The sequence below is a fragment of the Otolemur garnettii genome, unplaced genomic scaffold, assembly GCF_000181295.1.
Source record: "Otolemur garnettii isolate 467f Iridium unplaced genomic scaffold, OtoGar3 scaffold00003, whole genome shotgun sequence".
Lineage (NCBI taxonomy): Eukaryota > Metazoa > Chordata > Mammalia > Primates > Galagidae > Otolemur > Otolemur garnettii.
The window spans coordinates 37169235-37187882 of record NW_003852398.1 but is presented as its reverse complement, the minus strand read 5'-3'; the positions used below and the strand labels follow the sequence as shown (position 1 = coordinate 37187882).

Here is an 18648-nt window from a genome sequence, read left to right as displayed (position 1 = left end):
TGCCTCCGCCTCCCAAGTAGCTGGGACCACAGGCGCCCGCCACAACGCCAGGCAATTTTTTGGTTGCAGCCGTCATTGTTGTTTGGCGGGTCTGGGCTGGGGATTAGAACCCGCCACCTTAGGTGTACGTGGCTGGCGCCTTAGCCAGTTGAGCTATAGGCGCCGAGCCTAGCTTTAGATTCTTTACTTTCCTTGTGCTTTAAGTTGTCTTATGATGACTTCACTTTTTCTTGATCATATTAGAGTTTATAGGTGTGCCTTTCTTATAGCAATCCTACATTCACATAAAGGCTGCATCTTCAATATGAGGTAAAAATGTATTTTGCCATTAGTGCAAGGTTTTTGTGAGTGCTGGCATAGCAACTATAGCTTCATAAATTTCTTTTCTTTCTTTCTTTTTTTTTTTTTTTGTCTTTTCAAGAATCTTTACACAGGATTTATTTATTTATTTATTTGGACAGAGTCTCATTTTGTTGCCAAGGCTAGAGTGCCATGGAATCAGCCTACCTCAAAATAACCTCAGTCTCCTGGGTTCAAGTGATCCTCCTGCCTTAGCCTCCTGAGGCCTTGTCCATGAGGCCATTACTATTTTGACTGCATTGTAATACTCTATAATTTGTGAGCCCTTTGAGTACAGGTGTCTTTTTTTGTTTTTTTTGTTTTTTTTGAGACAGAGTCTCACTATATCGCCCTGCCTAGAGTGCTGTGGCGTCATGGATCACAGCAACCTCAAACTCTGTGGGCTTAAGTGATTCTCCTGCTTCAGCTTCCCAAATAGCTGGGACTATAGGTGCCTGCCTCAACGCCTGGCTATTTTTGGCTGTAGTTGTCATTGCTGTTTGGCAGGCCTGGGGTGGGCTTGAACCTGCTACTTCCGGTGTATGTGGCTGACACCCTAGCCACTGGAGTACAGGTGCTGAGCCAGAGTGCAGGTGTCTTGTCTTAATCAGCTCTTGTTTGCCTGTCTTCCTCCCTCCATACAGCTTCATGATGGCATGGGCTGTTTCTTATGTACTATATCATAGGCACCTGATATAATCTTTGATATATGGCGGGTTCTCAAATACTTGTTGAATAATTAAATAGAAGAATGAGTTTCATCTTTTAAAAATACTATAAGTGGCCAGGTATGGTGACTCATGCCCGTAATTCTAGCATTCTGAGAGGCCAAGGTGGGTGGATTGTTAGAGCTCAGGGGTTTGAGACCAGCCTGAGCAAGAGGGAGACAATGTTTCTACTGAAAATAGGAAAAGTAGATGAGCTTTGTGGTGGGCATCTGTAGTCTCAGCTACTTGGGAGTCTGAGGCAGGAGGGTTGCTTGAGCCCAAGAGTTTGAGGTGGCTGTGAGCTATAATGATGCCACAGCACTCTACCAAGGCAACAGAGTGAGTCTTTGTCTCAGAAAAAAAACAAAGTACTGTAAGATATCAGTGTTAATGTTATGAATCCACATTACAATTGGCCATATATTTGTATCTTCCTAAAGATATGAAGAAAGTCTATATTATATATTACTGTAAAATTCTTCATTGCATGTTATTTCTGACCTGATGAATATGCAGAGCTTATCTTACTCCTAGTATTAATACTACTTAGTGGGTCTAAACCTAATTAATACATGAATCTGATATGAGGTTAAGTGTTTTCCCCTCTAAGCCTGTATTGTGCAAAGATGGTAGCTAGAGGAAATTTGAGAGGTCTGTTCAGAAATTGGTAGGTTTCTTGAGAGGGCCCTTGATGATTTTTTGTTTTGTTTTTAATGAATTAGTGGTACAGATGAGAGAGCGAATGGCCTTAAATCTGAAGTGGACACACTCAGCTAAGAAAGAAATTGTTTTCCAGTGAATCCAAAGATGACTATATAGGCCCTATCAGTGGACAAGATAGGATTCTGGCCCGATAGTTGCTTCCAGCTGTGAGAAAAGAGTGACAGTAGACAGTCTACATGATTATGATTATTATTATTTTTTGAGACAGAGTCTCACTATGTTGCTCTGGATAGAGTGCTGTGGTGTCACAGCTCACAGCAACCTCAAATTGTTGGGCTTATGCGATTCTCTTGCCTCAGCCTCCCAAGTAGCTGGGACTACAGGTGCTCGCCACAAGGCCCAGCTGTTTTTTTTTTTGTTGTTGTTGTAGTTGTCGTTGTTTGGCAGGCCCCGGGCTGGATTTGAACCCACCAGCTCCAGTGTATGTGGCTGGTGCCCTAGCTGCTGAGCCACAGGCACCAAGCCACCCTACGTGATTATTAAGAGGAATGAATGACAAAGTATTACTTGCTTAAGTTACCAGGTTAAATAAGTTTTTCAACTCAGGATTGTATGAAGTGGATATTCCTAGTAACTATAGTAAAATCTTTATACATGTGTTTATCTCGCCCTTTTTGTTTTTTTTTGGCTAGGGCTGGGTTTGAAACCACCACCTCTGGTATGTGGGGCTGGTGCCCTACTCCCCTGAGCCACAGGTGCCACCCATATCTTGCTTTTTTGATTGTGGATATAATGCCTGTTTATTATAGAAACTGCTTTTATAAGCACATAGTAATCTCAAGAAGCAGTTTGTAACCTGGTGATAACTATTGTTTTACCTTTTGATTCCAGTTTTTTCTTCATTTTTTTCCAAAAAAGAATCGTACATTTATAATTTCATCTTTTTTTCTGTATAAGAGTTCATCATAATCCTTAACATTTTTCCATATATATGTTAATAGTTGCATAATAATCAGTTGTAAGTAAGTAAATCATAATTTACTTGATGCTTATTGTTGAATGTTTGAACTTTTGGTAGTGTTTTACTGTGAGGGAAATGAATGAGTTGGTGACTGGACTCTGTCTTTTCACATACCACTGGTTCTTTGTTAGAGTTGTATACGTGGATGGTTAATGAAGTAGGCACTCTTCAGCTGTGAGGTAGAGTACATTAGATCCATTTCTTTTCCATTCAAATCTTGAATTTTTTTTTTTTTGGTCTGAGACAGAGTCTCAAGCTATCACCCTGGGTAGAGTGCCATGGCGTCATAGCTTATAGCAACCTCCAACTCTTAGACTCAAGTGATCCTCTTGCCTCAGTTTTTCTACTTTTAGTAGAGACGGGTCTAGAACCCGTGAGTTCAAGCTATCCACCCACCTTGGCCTCCCAGAGTGCTAGTGTTACAGGCATGAGCCACCACGTCTGGCCCAAATCTTGAATTTTTGTAAGGATACAGATAATAATTCCTTTTTGGAAAGAAGTATTATCAGATCAAAGGAAAGTAATTTTAAGCCTCTTGATATAAAGAGCCTAGTCATTTCCCAGATATCTTTCTTTCACCAACAGTATATGAGAATTTTTTTTTTTAGTGACCGCTATAAAACAAAAGAAAAGCAAACAGCAATAAAAATAAAAACCTTTAAACCAAATCTGTGTATGAAAGATTTTTGAACTATTATTTCTTTAAGTGTAGCTCAGTTATCATTTCTGCTGAGCTGGTTTTTCATTCTATAAAACAGGTGATTTGATGAAGACTGCTGCCGGAGAGTTTGCAGATGATCCCTGCTCTTCTGTGAAGCGAGGCAACATGGTTCGGGCAGCTCGAGCTTTGCTCTCTGCCGTTACTCGACTGCTGATTTTGGCTGACATGGCAGATGTCTACAAATTACTTGTTCAGCTGAAAGTTGTAAGTACAAGCCTATCTCTATAATTTTGTCTATCACAGTAAGGCTGCTACTGGCCTTGCTTAGTTCCACACACCTTAGGATTTTGATTGGTTTTGAACATGGTTTATCTCAATGGACTGGGGATGATTTTAATTTCCACTTATTTTTCTCCTTTTAGTTTAGATCATGCTGGCTCTGTTGTGAACCAGTGTTGCCCTGATTCTAATGAAGAACTTGTAGCAAAGATGATGTTTTGAAAGTCTTACCCCTTTTCAGTAGTGATTAAAATTTTCCTTGTATTAGTAGAGTTCCAGAGTTCAGAAACCAAGATATGTGAAGCTGTGTACTTTCAGATAGAGGCCTATGTAATATTATCTTTCCCATCTCCTGTAAAGCTCCCATGTAATAGCTGCTGCAATATTTGGGGGCCATACATAATCGAGAGATTTAAGTTTGGATTATAGGGTAGGCACCTGTGGCTCAGTGAGTATGGCGCCGGCCTCATATATCAAGGGTGGCAGGATCGAACTCTGCCCTGGCCACACTGCAACAAAAAATAGCCGGGTGTTGTGGCAGGTGCCTGTAGTCCCAGCTACTCGGGAGGCTGAGGCAAGAGAATCATCTCAGGCCAGGAGTTGGAGGTTGCTATGAGCTGTGCTAGCACGGCACTCTACTGAGGGTGATAAAGTGAGAATCTGTCTCTAAAAAAAAAAAAAAGTTTGGATTATAGATGGCTATTGGAGTAACTGTTAAAAGGAATAAAAAATTCTAGGATACTGTCTTCTTCATATGTAGACTTACACTGTTTAGAATTTTTATTTTTGGTGGGGTTGTGTTTTATAGGTGGAAGACGGTATCTTGAAATTGAGGAATGCTGGCAATGAACAAGACTTAGGAATACAGTATAAAGCCCTGAAACCTGAAGTGGATAAACTGAACATTATGGCAGCCAAAAGACAACAGGTACCATTATGATTTGGGGATGTATTGAAGTTGTTTAGTTTGTTATCCAGTCTGTTTTCTGAAGAGACCAGTCAGTACCTTCCTCTGCCAATATAATTCCATTGAAGCATTTAAATTAAGAGGTTTCTTTTCAGTATGGTGGTATTAATAAAACTGTAACTAAGTTGCATTCATGTGACACTCCTATTGTAATTCTTTTTTTTGAGACAGAGTCTCATTCTGTCCTCCTCCGTAGAGTGCCATGGTATCATCATAGCTCACAGCAGCCTTTATCTCCTGGGCTCAGTCTCTTGCCTCAGCTTCCTGACTAGCTGAGACTACAGGTACCCATCATAATACCAGGCTATTTTTAGAGATGGGGCTCTTGCTCAGATTGGTCTTGAACTACTGAGCTCAAGTAATCCACCTGCCTCAGAGTACTAGGATTACAGTTGTGAGCCACCACACCTGGCTTCTGTTGTAATTCTGATAAACATTTTATCTTAAGTGGCTTTACAATTTCTGGTAAAGGTAGTATCTGGAGAGGTGGGTCTTTGTTATGTGTGTTCAAGGATTAACTTGAGTTAGTGGTAGAGTTTAATTATCATTTTTAAAAAACTTAAATCAGTTAAGACACTAGAATTATCTTCATATCAGAAATTATCTCCATTCCCTCATCTCCGGCACATGTTTTATCACTTTTTAACTATTATTATTAGTAGTAGTAATTTCCATTGTTTGACTTGTAGATGAGTGTTCTTATTTTTCTGCGCATCAGTCACCTTTTGGTGTTTGTACTGTTGATGTGCTTTGAAAGCCTTCCTATGTACTTCCTGTTGGACTCTGTGTTTCTGGGGTATATGCTACAGGGAGGACACACATATTATCATCCAGCTTCTTAAAACTTTCATAGTCTTGATCAAGTTTATGCTTTTAATTCATATTTTTAAAATGTGCCCTGAAAAGATGAATTGTTACTATTGTTAGTACCTATCTCAGGATACTTTGTGCGGTAGCTTGTAAAAAAAAAAAAATACTAGCTCCTGGCTCAGCTCCTGTGGCTCAAGCGGCTAAGGCGCCAGCCACATACACCTAAGGTGGTGGGATTGAATCCAGCCTGGGCCCACCAAATGACAATGACGGCAACAAACAAAAAATAGCCGGGCGTTGTGGCAGGCACCTGTGGTCCCAGCTACTTGGAAGGCTAGGGCAGGAGACTCGCTTGAGCCCAGGAGTTGGAGGTTTCTGTGAGCTGTGATGCCATGGCACTCTAACCAGGGGGACAGCTTGAGGCTCTGTCTCAAAAAACAACAACAACAACAACAAAAACTAGCTCCCAAACTGCTTGAACTGCAGAGGATTTCTTTTCTTTTCTTTTTTTTTTTTGTGACGGAGCCTCAAGCTATCCCCCTGGGTAGAGTGCCATGGCATCACGCTCACAGCAACCTCCAACTCCTGGGCTCAAGTGAGTCTCCTGCCTCAGCCTCCCAAGTAGCTGGGACTACAGGTGCCTGCCACAACGCCTGGCCATTTTTTGGTTGCAGCCATCATTGTTGTTTGGCGGGCCTGGGCTGGGGATTCGAACCTACCACCTTAGGTGTATGTGGCTGGCGCCTTAGCCGCTTGAGCCACAGGTGCTGAGCTGGGGATTTATTTTCTAACTAGAAGCTCTGAGTTGGGTTAAGTGAATTCTTCAGGGCTGTTAATTCAAGGAAGGGCTTTGCATTATCATTAAGGATCCAGGTTTTTGTATTTTCAGCATTGCTGTCTTCAGTATGCCTGGCACTGGATGGCTACAGAAGTTCTAGGGATGACATTTGCACACATCAATATTTCCAGTGAGAAAAAAAGGACAGTTTCCCCATATGACTCTCTTTATAAACAAACAATCTAGAAGCCCCTAGGTCAGTGGTTCTCAACCTTCCTAATGCCCCTTAATGCTGCGACCCTTCTAATGACCTTCCTCATGTTGTGGTGATCCCAAACCATAAAATTATTTTTGTTGCTACTTTATAACTGTAATTTTGCTTCTGTTCAAATTGTAATGTAAATATCTGATATGCAGGATGTATTTTTATTGTTACAAAGGGGTTGCCACCCACAGGTTGAGAACTGTTGCCCTAGGTAAATTGTGCAACATGCTTACCATTGGCAAGAGGAAAGGAGTTACCATGCCTGACTCATTAATAAAGATCCACTTGGCTTGGTGCCTATGGCTCAAGTGGCTAAGGTGCCAGCCACATAACATACACCTAAGGTGGTGGGTTCGAATCCAGCCCGGGCCCGCCAAACAACAATGATGGCTGCAACCAAAAAATAGCCAGGCGTTATGGCAGGCGCCTGTGGTCCCAGCACTCAGGAGGCAGAGTCAGGAGACTCGCTTGAGCCCACGAGTTGGAAGTTGCTGTGAGGTATGAGGCCATGGCACTCTACCCAGGGTGACAGCTTGAGGCTCTGTCTCCAAAAAAATAAAAAATAAAAAAAAATAAAGATCCACTTTCTGCTCTGCAATAGAGATAGCTTTCCTGAGGACAGGAACATTCAACAAAAACTCTTACCAGCAGGAGGAAGTTGAGTCATGGGTGGCAATGGGGAATGGATTTGGGTAGGGAAACCACTGTAATTTATTTTTTATTTTTTTAGAGACAGAGTCTCACTTATCACCCTTGGTAGAGTGCTGTTGCATCACAGCTCACAGCAACCTCCAGCTCTTGGGCTTAGCGATTCTCTTGCCTCAGCCTCCCGAGTAGCTGGGACTACAGGCACTCGCCACAATACCCAGATATTTTTTTGTTGCAGTTTGGCTGGGACTGGGTTCAAACCCGCCACCCTTGGTATATGAGGCCTGCGCCCTACTCACTGAGCCACAGGTGCTGCCCCTACTGTGATTTTTAATAGACAGCTTTTATTAAGGGAATATGGTTATCAGTACTGTGATACCTCAGCTCTGGTTATATTTTCATTAATATAAAATATGCCACAGGATGGGAGGATTAAATTAAATAATGTATATGCAGTATTTTCTATAATGCCAGGCACTAAGAAGGCCTTCCTCAGTGGGCAGTTGGTGAGTAGTAATTTATTGTTCATATTTGAGGTCATAAAATGATAATTAACTTTGTACATTTGAGATCCTGGTTTTATATTTTCAGTACTTAATATTCTGCATGATAACATAGCTAGATTTGGTATACTACCTTTGTGTAAGTTCAGTGTGTTTTTATTTTATACTTACTGTTGGCGTAATCTGTCACATAACATAAATTATAAATATTTTTCCTTTTTACTGGTTGTTTTTGTTTGTTTGTTTGTTTTTTGAGACAGAGCTGTTGCCCTGGGTAGAGTGCTGTGGCATCATAGCTCACAGCAACCTCCAACTCTTGGGCTTAAGCGATTCTCTTACCTCAGCCTCCCAAGTAGTTGGGACTACAGGCACCTGCCATAATGCCCAGCTATTTTTTGGTTGTAGTTGTCATTGTTGTTTGGCATGCGCGGGCTAGATTCAAACCCGCCAGCTTTGGTGTATGTGGCTGGTGCGTAAGCCACTTGAGCTACAGGCGCTGAGCCTTACTGATTGTTCTTAAGAAATTCTTTAATAGAATGGTAATTCTTTGAACATGGCAAGCTGGCCAAATTATGTTCACAGTTTATGTTTTTTAATGGTTTTAATTAAAAACTCTCATTTGAATAAGTGAAATAAATGTTAAGTTATAATTAAAAGATAGTGTGTGTGGCGCCCATAGCTCAGTGGGTAGTGTGCCAGCCACATACACTGAGGATGGTGGGTATGAACCCGGCCCAGGCCTGCCAAACAACAGTGACAACTACAACAAAAAAATAGCCAGGCGTTGGCGGCAGGTGCCTGTAGTCTCAGCTACTTGGGAGGCTGAGGCAAGAGAATCGCTTAAGCCCAAGAGTTTGAGGTTTCTGTGATCTGTGAAGCCATGGCACTCTACCCAGGGCAACCGCTTGAGACTCTCAAAGAAAAAAAAAGAGAAGAAAAGATAGTTTGGTGAATAGTCCTTCTGTTTTAAAATCTAGTTTAATCTTTGTTTATGAAGACTTACTATTTAGGTAAAATAAGGTTATTTAGACTGCCACTTACTGTTGTGCATCATTGAGGAGCGTTGGAGTAAGTAAATAGTGTTCTTGAGATACAATATAATAATAATTCAGAATTTTGTGTGTGAATTTTGTGGATACACTTATTAGAAAGTAATGTTGCCTGAATTTTAATTTTGTATGCCGTGACTCTATTAAGAATTTCTTTGTCGGGCACGGTGGCTCATGCCTGTAATCTTAGCACTTTGGTAGACTTAGGCAAGTGGTTTGCCTGAGCTCAGGAGGTCGAGACCAGCCTGAGCAAGAGTGAGATCCTATCTGTAGAAACAGCTGGGTGTTGTGGCCAGCACCTGTAGTCCCAGGTACTTGGGAGGCTTAGGCAAGAGAATTGCTTGAGCCTAAGAATTTAAGGTTGCTGTGAGCTGTAACGCTGCCACAGCGCTCTACTGAGGGTGACAAAATGAGACTGTCTCAAAAAAAAAAATTCCTTTGATCAGTCCTAGTGGCTCATGCCTATAATCCTAGTACTCTGGGAGGCTGAGGCAGGAGGATCGCTTGAACTCAGGAGTTTGAGAGCAGCCTGAGCAAGATTGAGACCCTATCTCTGCTAAAAGTAGAAAAAATTAGCGTCAGTGCCTGTGGCTCAAGTGGCTAAGGTGCCAGCCACATACACCTGAGGTGGCGGGTTCAAATCTAGCCCGGGCCTGCCAGACAACAATGATGGCTGCAACCAAAAAATAGCCAGGCATTGTGGTGGACACCTGTAGTCCCAGCTACTTGGGAGGCAGAGGCAGGAGACTCACTTGAGCCCAGGAGTTGGAGGTTGCTGTGAGCCGTGATGCCACGGCACTCTACCCAGAGTGACAGCTTGAGGCTCTGTCTCAAGAAACAATTAGCTGGGGTGGTGGTGCACTTTTGTACTCTCAGCTATGTGGGAGGCTGCGAATTGCTGGAGGATTGCCGGGTCCCAGAGTTTGAGGTTGCTGTGAACTATGATGACGCCACAGTGCTCTACCCAGGGCAACAGAGTGAGACTCTTGTCTCCAAATAAAAAGAAAAAAGAAAAAGAATTCCTTGGATATGATCCTCAGTATACTAAAAAATGTAGCAGTACATGTCAGACATTTCTTAACTGTCACAAAAAATCTTGGAGTTATTAAATACATGGTAGACAATCTTTTTATTTGCCCCTTCATATCTTAATATCTGTTTTCACCCTTAATTCATGCTGTTCTCTGACTCAGGAACCTAACCTGTCTAAACTGCATTGGAAGGCTTCCTTCCCCTCTGGCTCCAGGTTGTGTTTGTCCAGTGAAAGTACCTGCAGGATGTTAGAGGAGATAGGAAAGTCAGGCTGTGGTGTTATCTTCTGGTTCCCTTCCTGCTGGTTCTCCTGGCTCACTGAAAGTCGTAGCTTCTTTTGGGTGGCATTCTCTACATGTTCTGGTATCTGCTGCCTTCTCTTGTGTAATTGCGCCTAACAGCCTTGTGGTTTCTCTGTACTTTGTCCATATCTTTGTGTAATAATATATGAGGCCTGACAATTAAGTTCGTGAACTTACCACCCTCTTCATACTTTGGCAGCACTGTATGAACTACTACATAAGGTTTTATAATCTTGGTGTATCAGTATATCACAGCTATGTTTATGTCTGTATGTGGCAATGTTTTGCTGAGTGGTGTTCATTATTATTGTTGTTAAGTGTTTTTTGTTGTTTTTTTTTTTTGAGACAGAGTCTCACTCAGTTGCCTTGGGGTTGAGTGCTGTGGCATCATAGCTCATAGGAACCTCAAACGCTTAGGCTCAAGTGATTCTCTTGCCTCAGTTTCCCTAGTACCTGGGACTATAGGTTCTCACCACAACAATACCTGTCTATTTTTTAGAGACGGGATCTCACTCTGTTGGTGAGTGTTTATGTGTGCCATTGTGAGTATGTCGGAGCTTGAATTAGAACAACAAACAGGGACATGTTAGACTAAGTTTATGGGGATAATGCCATGAAGAAAATGGCAGTATACAAATGGATTAAACATGTTTCTGTGGGGAGAGAAAGTGTTACTGTTGAAAAGAGGTCAGGGAGGCCAGTTATGAGCAGAATTGATGAAAACGTTTCAAAAATTCATCAAATTGTGCATCAAAATCATCAGGTATGAGAAGCATAGCAGGCCAAGTAAACATCAATAGAAAAAGTTAGGGAAATTGTAACTGAAAATCTTGGTATGAGAAAAGTACAACTCTTGGATCACAACAGTGCACCAGTTCACATAGCGTTGTTTGTGAGGGAGTTTTTTTTTTTTCCCCTTTAGACAGAGCCTCAAGCTATTGCCCTAGGTAGGGTGCCATGGCATCACAGCTCACAGCAACCTCCGACTCCTGGGCTTGCATGATTCTCTTGCCTCAGCCTCCCTAGTAGCTGGGACTACAAGTGTCCACCACAACACCCGGCTATTTTTTTGTTGTTACTGTCATTGTTGTTTGGCAGGTCTAGGCTGGATTCAAACCTGCCAGCTCTGGTGTATATGGCTGGCGCCTTAGCTGTTGACTACGCCAATTGTTGGGTTGTGATTTCTTGCAGGGAGAGAAGGACGGCTTGGCTATGGGTGCACGCTCACTCCTGGAATTGTATGAAAGCAAGAAACTACTACTATTCTGGGTGGCAGTAGCAAAATGTCTTTATTCTCAGCATCTTTTTATAGTAAACTAATCATGTACATTGATCAGTAATCCTAACATTATCAATAATTGATCAATAATCCTAACATCCTTTATTCTTATCTGAAACTATAATATTATCAATAATTTATAATATTAATTACATTATAAATATATAATTTATATGTATTGTATATAATATATTATATATAATTTATATATATAATATAAACTATCATATTATCATCATTATCAATAATCCTAACATCCTTTATTCTTAAACTATAGAAAAGACAGAAAGTCCAGGAAAGTAAGATAACCATCTTAAGACTAGCCTCAAACAAAAGACAGAAAGTTTGGGAAAGTAAGATAACCATCTTTTTTTTTTTTTTTTGAGACAGAGCCTCAAGCTGTCCCCCCGGGTAGAGTGCCGTGGCATTACAGCTTACAGCAACCTCCAACTCCTGGGCTCAAGCGAGTCTCCTGCCTCCGCCTCCCAAGTAGCTGGGACCACAGGCGCCCGCCACAACGCCCAGCTATTTTTTGGTTGCAGCCATCGTTGTTTGGCGGGTCCGGGCTGGGGATTCGAACCCGCCACCTTAGGTGTACGTGGCTGGTGCCTTAGCCAGTTGAGCTATAGGCACCGAGCCAAGATAACCATCTTAAGACCAGCCTCAAGCTATTCCTCTCTAAAGACCTAAAACAACCCTACAGTATCTGACTTCTGTTGTCAAAGTTAAAGGTCAGGATAAATAGAGGAGTAAAACATTTTTTTCTTCCATGTCATGTACTCAATTAAGTTTCTGAGAAACAGGCTCAATGACTCTGTTTCCTGTGGCTTTGGAGGCACCCCCATTACAGTGGAGTGTTCCTTCACTCGCATCAACCTTTGAGTCATGTCCCCTGCACACATGGGCCATCTCAACCCTTATCTGGCAGGCTGACTGACTACACAGTCAGGGTTCCATGTAGGAGGCTGTTACGCCTTGCCTGCAGGCCCCCGCCATGCTCTCCCAGGTCCCTAGGCCTCAACAAAGATGCATAGTACTCACGAGTCTTTTTCGCTCAAGTTTCTAGAATTAAAAGAGCACATTTCATTTAGTTAGTTTTATGTGGGAATTCTTCCTACATTAGCCTCTTGAGCTATGGGCACCACCTTTTTTTTTTTTTTTAAAAGATAAGGCTTTACTCTTATTAACTAGGCCAGAGTGCGGTGGCATCATTATAGCTCATTTCAACCTCAGAGTACTGGGCTCAAGCAATCCTCCTGCCTCAGTCTCCTAGGCCTACAGTATGCTATAGTCTCCTGTAGTCCCAGGAGACTGAGGTACAAGGATCACTTGAGCCTAGGCTAATTTTTCTAGTTTTTTGGTAGAGATGTGATATAGGTCTTGCTCTTGCTCAGGCTAGTTAGTTTGGAACTCCCAGTCTCAAGCAATTCTCTTGCCTTGGTCTCCCAAAGTGCTTAGATTATAAGCATGAGCCACCATGCCTTGCCTTTTTCATGTCACTATGTTGATATCTCTGCAATAGTTGCCTCTTCCAAACTTTTTAGAGTGGCTTTTAGAGAAAGACTTTCATTTGCAATTGGATTTTGTGTGATAGAGAGGAAAAATGTGGTGACTCTGTTTTTGATAGTTGCAGTGATATAGCCTCTAGTTTATTCAGCTGTAGTCAGCATCACAAGTAACTGTTGGTGCTTCAGTGGGGGTTAGGCTGTAGAAGTTTGTGGCATAGAGTAGTGGCTTAGGTTGTTAATGTCTTTATTGTCAAGGGCTTTTGGGGTCCTCATATCTCATTTTTCCTATAATGGAAAGACTTGCTTGGGGGAAATTCTTTTTTTTTGAGACAGAGCCTCAAGCTGTCCCCCTGGGTAGAGTGCTGTGGCATCACAGCTCACGGCAACCTCCAACTCCTGGGCTCAAGCAAGTCTCCTGCCTCAGCCTACCAAGTAGCTGGGACCACAGGTGCCCACCACAATGCCCGGCTATTTTTTGGTGGTAGCTGTTGTTTGGTGGGCCTGGGCTGGATTCGAACCTGCCACCTTAGGTGTATGTGGCTGGCGCTTTAGCCACTTGAGCCACAGGCACCAAGCCAGGAAATTCTTTCTGTCAACCCTGGCATAGCGCACACAAACAGCTGCTGCAGTGCTGGCTTGAGGGTATAGGTACTTGGAATGGCTATTGTGTTGGAGTTCTAGGCTCAGGGTCTTGCAAACTTATTTTGGCACTTGGGTCTTGGACTGCAGGTTTGTTCTCTGTGACATAAAGCCAGATCTGTGACTGTAGGTATCCTCTAGCAGCTTGAACCTAGGTTGTAGCTGTGATTTTAACCCTAGAATATAGGGCATAGCACTGGCCTAACTTGAGGGATGAAGGGGTACTCTGAGGGTTTGGGCCTGGGGGCAGGAACCTAAGCCAGTAAGGCTCATTTGGCAGCTTTGGGCTCAGAGGATTGGGCACTGTGTGGTAGGGACTCTATACCCCTGAAAAGTAGGGCTCAGGAGTATCCTAGATTCTGTGAAGCCAGATGCAGTAGCAGCAAATCTCCAGAATGGTGGAATACATCTGTCATTTGGGCTTTGGAGAGGGGAGGGAAAGGAGTGTCTCAGCATCTCAAACTCTAGGAGGGTTTTTCTAGCTCCGGGAAAGCAGAGTACTACAATTGTTTGGCCCGTAGGGCAGAGTGGCTCAGCTTATCCACTGCTCCGTTTCCATTTCCTTTAGAAGTGGGGTGCTTTGTCAGCTGAGCATTGGCATTCACAGCTGCTCAGCTCAGCCTTGTAGGCATCAATTTACCTGTGCGCTACTGCAACTCAGTCTTGGGGGTGTAACTGCATGGATTATATATATACTGATTCCCTAGGATATGGGCACTATTTCAATTAAGGCACATGGGCATATGACCACTCTGGTTGTGGTTTCCTTGAATCAGGCCACTGCTTCAGTTTAGGAACTAGTTAAGCGGGCATACTACTGTTTTCTCATGAGGTAGGCTATCACTTTAGCTTCCGTCTGAAGGGGTTGAGGGAGTGAAAGATGGAGTGACTTCACCTCCCTTTGGCCTTACAAGGAAGGGTATAACAGCTCAGATTAGGGATGTTGGGCCACTGGGCTAGGGTAGTTTGATAGAAGCTTAGTGATGAAGGTAATCTGTGACTACTTGCCCCTGGAGCAAGACAAATCCCCCATAGTTATAATTCCAAGATATATAGTGCAGTGGGCGGGCAGACCCCAGGCAGCAGAACACAGTGCCAGCTCCTTCTTGGGGAGAGTATAGCTATGTGGACTCCAGGGAGTTCCCTCACCTGTGCCAGTGAGGACCCTGTAGGTGAGGTCTGTATGTGTCCAAAGTGTTGATGGGGTTTCTGGGATCCTCTGCTTACCTCCTTACAATAGGAAGGAGTTCTTCCTAGTTCTCAGCTGATCTTGGCTTGGCATTTCATTCCATTCTCTATTGACCACCAAAGAACTGTAACAAACTGCTCAACATAGGGAGGTGGTCAACATAAGGAATTAGGTACTCTACTTATCTATATGCATGGTGCGTGTCTGGTTTATGAAAGTTAGGTCAACTTAAGGAGACAGTCAACTGTATTTATTTATTTAGAGACAGAGTCTTGAGCTCTTACCCAGGCTGGAGCACCCTTATTTATTTATTATTAAAATGTAGTTGTTTAGGCTGGGTGTGTGGCTCATGCCTATAATCCTAGCACTCTGGGAGGCCCAGGCAAGGGGAGTACTTGAGCTCAGAAGTTAGACCAGCCTGAGCAAGAGTGAGACCCTATTTCTACTAAAAATAGAAAAAGCTATATGGGCATGGTGGAACATGCCTGTAGTCATAGGTACTTGGGAGGTTGAGGCAAGAGGATCACTTAGACCCAAAAGTTTGAGGTTGCTGTAAGCTGTGATGATGCTGTGGCACTCTACCCAGGGTGACAGTGAGGAGATGGAGTAAATAAATAAATAAAATGTAGTTGTTAATTCTTTGTTTTGGCATCTTTGTAAGGGGGGGTTGAGTGTTTGTCATTTTACTGACATCACTCTGTAATAAACTCTTTATAAATGTAAACTCATTTAATATCCACAAAGTAGTATAAGGTAGATACTATAATTGACCACATACTAATTTTTATAGATGAAGTAACTGTTAACATGGAGAGGTTATATAATCAGGCACTTACTATCTAATAGTAAGTGGTAGAGCTAGTATTTGTACTTTGTCTGGCTTCAGAGGACAGGGATTTTGTCTGTTTTAATTGCTCCTGTAATCTCATATATAGAATAGAACATTGCCTGAATATAGTAGTGGTCAGTAAATATTTGTTTAATGAATGAGTGCATGAGCCACTTTGCTGTACTGCAGGTCCCTTCCCAGAATGGGATTCTAAGTGTGGCCCTAATCAGTTACTTTCTTGGGCTGAAATATTATTTGCTGACTGCAAGTGTTGTATTTCCATTAGCTTCCAAGCTTCTCTTTGGCTATAAGCAGAGATAAGGATGGGCTGGTGTCAACCCTGGGTCCTATGGAAAGGACCACTTCTGCCTCACACTGTCAACTTTGGTTTCCCAACATGATAGCAATAGAGTGCTTTGATGTTTATATTCTATCCACTCATGTATTGAGAGCTTGTTGAGATATTTGCTGAGAACTTAATGCTTCTCATATTATCTGTGAACTCTTGACTTTCATGATCATTTTTTCCAAAAACAAGGGGAAGGCAGGAGGATTACTGGAGGCCAGGAATTCAAGACCAACTTGGGCATCATAGCAAGACCCTGTCTCTACAAAAAATAAAAAATTTAGCTGGGCATGGTGGTATGTATCTATATTCCCAGTTACTTGGGAGGTTGAGGCAGGAGAATTAAGCACAGGAGTTTAAGATTGCAATGAGTTATGACTGGGTCACTGCATTCCATCCTGGGCAACAGAGCAAGACTCTTTCTTTAAAAAAAAAAAAGAAAGAAAAAAATATCCTACTCGAACAGAAGCATCAGTAAAGACGTTGTCAGTGTTGTTATTTATAAACAATATAAAATGGTTAGGCTGTTTGATCAAGCACCATTTTCAAATATATCTATGGCTACAATTTTATATTAAGAGGCAAATGAGGAAACTTTCACTTGAATTTTCAATTTTTGGATAGGGATAATGTTATAGATTGCTTAGAAGTTAGCTTCTATTTCATGGTCGCTTCATGGGGGGGATAGTTCAAATTACATTGAAAGCAGTTATTTCCTCTTTATGTTTTCTGTTTTGCTATTCCTGAGTCTGCTTGAACTATAACTGAGTTGGTGAACTTGGGGAATTGGCTAAAGTAGACCGTAGGACTCTGATTTCATAAGGAATGTATTACATTGTTTAATAGATTACTCTTTCTTTCTTTCTTTCTTTTCTTTCTTTTCTTTCTTTTCTTTCTTTTCTTTCTTTCTTTCTCTCTCACTCAGTTGCCCTGGGGTTGAGTGCCATGGCATCATAGCTCACTGCAACCTCAAATTTTTGGGCTCAAGTGATTCTCTTGCCTTAGCCTCCTGAGTAGCTAGGACTACAGGTGCCCTCCATACGCCTAGCTATAATAGATTACTTTTCTCAGTAATCTGGATTACTTATCAGCAATGTACATCTGGAAAATAATACTTTTGATTGATGATTATTCTTATTACAATAAGCAGTGCTGCCCTGTTGAGTGTCTGTTTTCTACACACACACACACACACACACACACATATTTTTGAGACAGAGCCTCAAGCTGTTGCCCTGGTTAGGGTGCTGTGGAATCACAGCTCACAGCAACCTCCAACTCCTGGGCTTAAGTGATTCTCTTGCCTCAGCATCCCAAGTAGCTGGGACTACAGGTGCTCACCACAACACCTGGCTAGTTTTTTGTTGTAGTTGTCATTATTGTTTGGCAGGCCCGGGCTGGATTTGAACCCGCTAGCTCTGGTATATGTGGCTGGTGCCTTAGCCACTTGAGCTACAGGCACCAAGCCATGCTTTCTTATCTTATAAAATCTACTTTCTTTGTGCTAAGGCAAAAGCAGTTCTAAAAAGAAAATAGAACTCTTTAGCAGTTAGGATAAATGATAGTGTGTAGTTGTCATTTTCATCACAGGTTAAAATATATCCCCCATATTTGATAGATTAGGTAAATAGGAATCTATCAGAGAGGTACATTGTAGTGAGGGCAAGAAATTTAGAAAATGCCACACAGGATGTGTTTTATCTACTGTTTCAGTGTAATGGTTAGTCCTGGCCCTTTGTCATAACTTGAATCTTGAAATGATCACCAATGCTCTAAATCCATAGGGTCCTGTTTCTGAATCTTTAGCTCAATGTAGTCTTTGAAAAAATAAAAGTTTATTATACCTGACCAAGCAGTGGCTTAGGGAAGTCAGGTGTTGAATAGTAATCCTGGCACCTATTAACTTTAGCTGACCATGAGTATCTCTGGTAACTTATAAGAGGTTATAGATACTTAGGATGAATGCCAAAGCTGATTGTAAAGCATTTTATAAACAGGATAATTTAAGTACTTAAAGGTGAATGCCTCCCTAGAAGACTTAGAGTCCCTGAGATTGTGGCGAGGGCAAGAGATTTAGAAAATGCCACAGAAAACATGTGCACTAGCTGTTCAAGTGTAATGATTAGTCATAGTCCCTTGTTGTAGCTTGAGTCTTAAAATGATCACAGAGTCTATAAATCCACAGGGTCCTGTTTCTAGATATTGTAGTGTAGTGTGCTATAGGGTGTTTGGAGTGCTGTGAGCTATTGCTTACAAATTTAGATTCCAAATGAGAAAAGAATTCTAGGAGGAAAAGTAAGCTGTCATATTATACAAGGTTTGAATAAAGATGCCACCCTAAAATATATACTGAGATAAAGTTTCAGAAAAAAAGAATCCAGCTTGGTGTTTCTAATTTTTAATTAGGTCCTCGTCTAGAAAGATGAGCTACTAAATAGCTAAGTAATAAGACTTTGAATTGAATAATTGAATTTGTCCTTTCTAACTTAGTCAGTTTCCTCTGTTTACATGTATAATATTCAAAATGTTTAAATTTATACTCTTAGATTTAGTTGGTAACTTTGCATTGAACTTTTATGATCATATGTAAAACAGTTGGCATAGATATGGTGGTCATTTAGGAGTTACTACCTATATTGCTCTTCTATGGTGGTGGTCCCCCACATTTACTAAAGAGAACCTGTTTTTTCTCTGAGTAGTTTAAGTAATGATGGGATGCCACAAACACTGGCTCTAGATCTTGCTTATTGTTGGTATCACTTATTTGTTACTTAATTACCTACCTACCCTGCCAAGTAGATGCTGCTAGTGGATGTGATGCCAGGAACCTTATA

The 18648-nt window shown here is 41.8% G+C and overlaps 1 protein-coding gene across 1 annotated transcript in view; it reads left to right on the top strand.

Annotated features, from left to right (window-relative positions):
• CTNNA1 (catenin alpha 1) overlaps positions 1-18648 on the top strand; it is a 185987-nt gene that overhangs the window by 57228 nt on the left and 110111 nt on the right. The window contains exons 4-5 of the mRNA XM_003782153.2: positions 3489-3655; positions 4479-4598. Coding sequence (XP_003782201.1) covers positions 3489-3655; positions 4479-4598 — 287 coding nt within the window. The remainder of the gene's footprint in view (positions 1-3488; positions 3656-4478; positions 4599-18648) is intronic.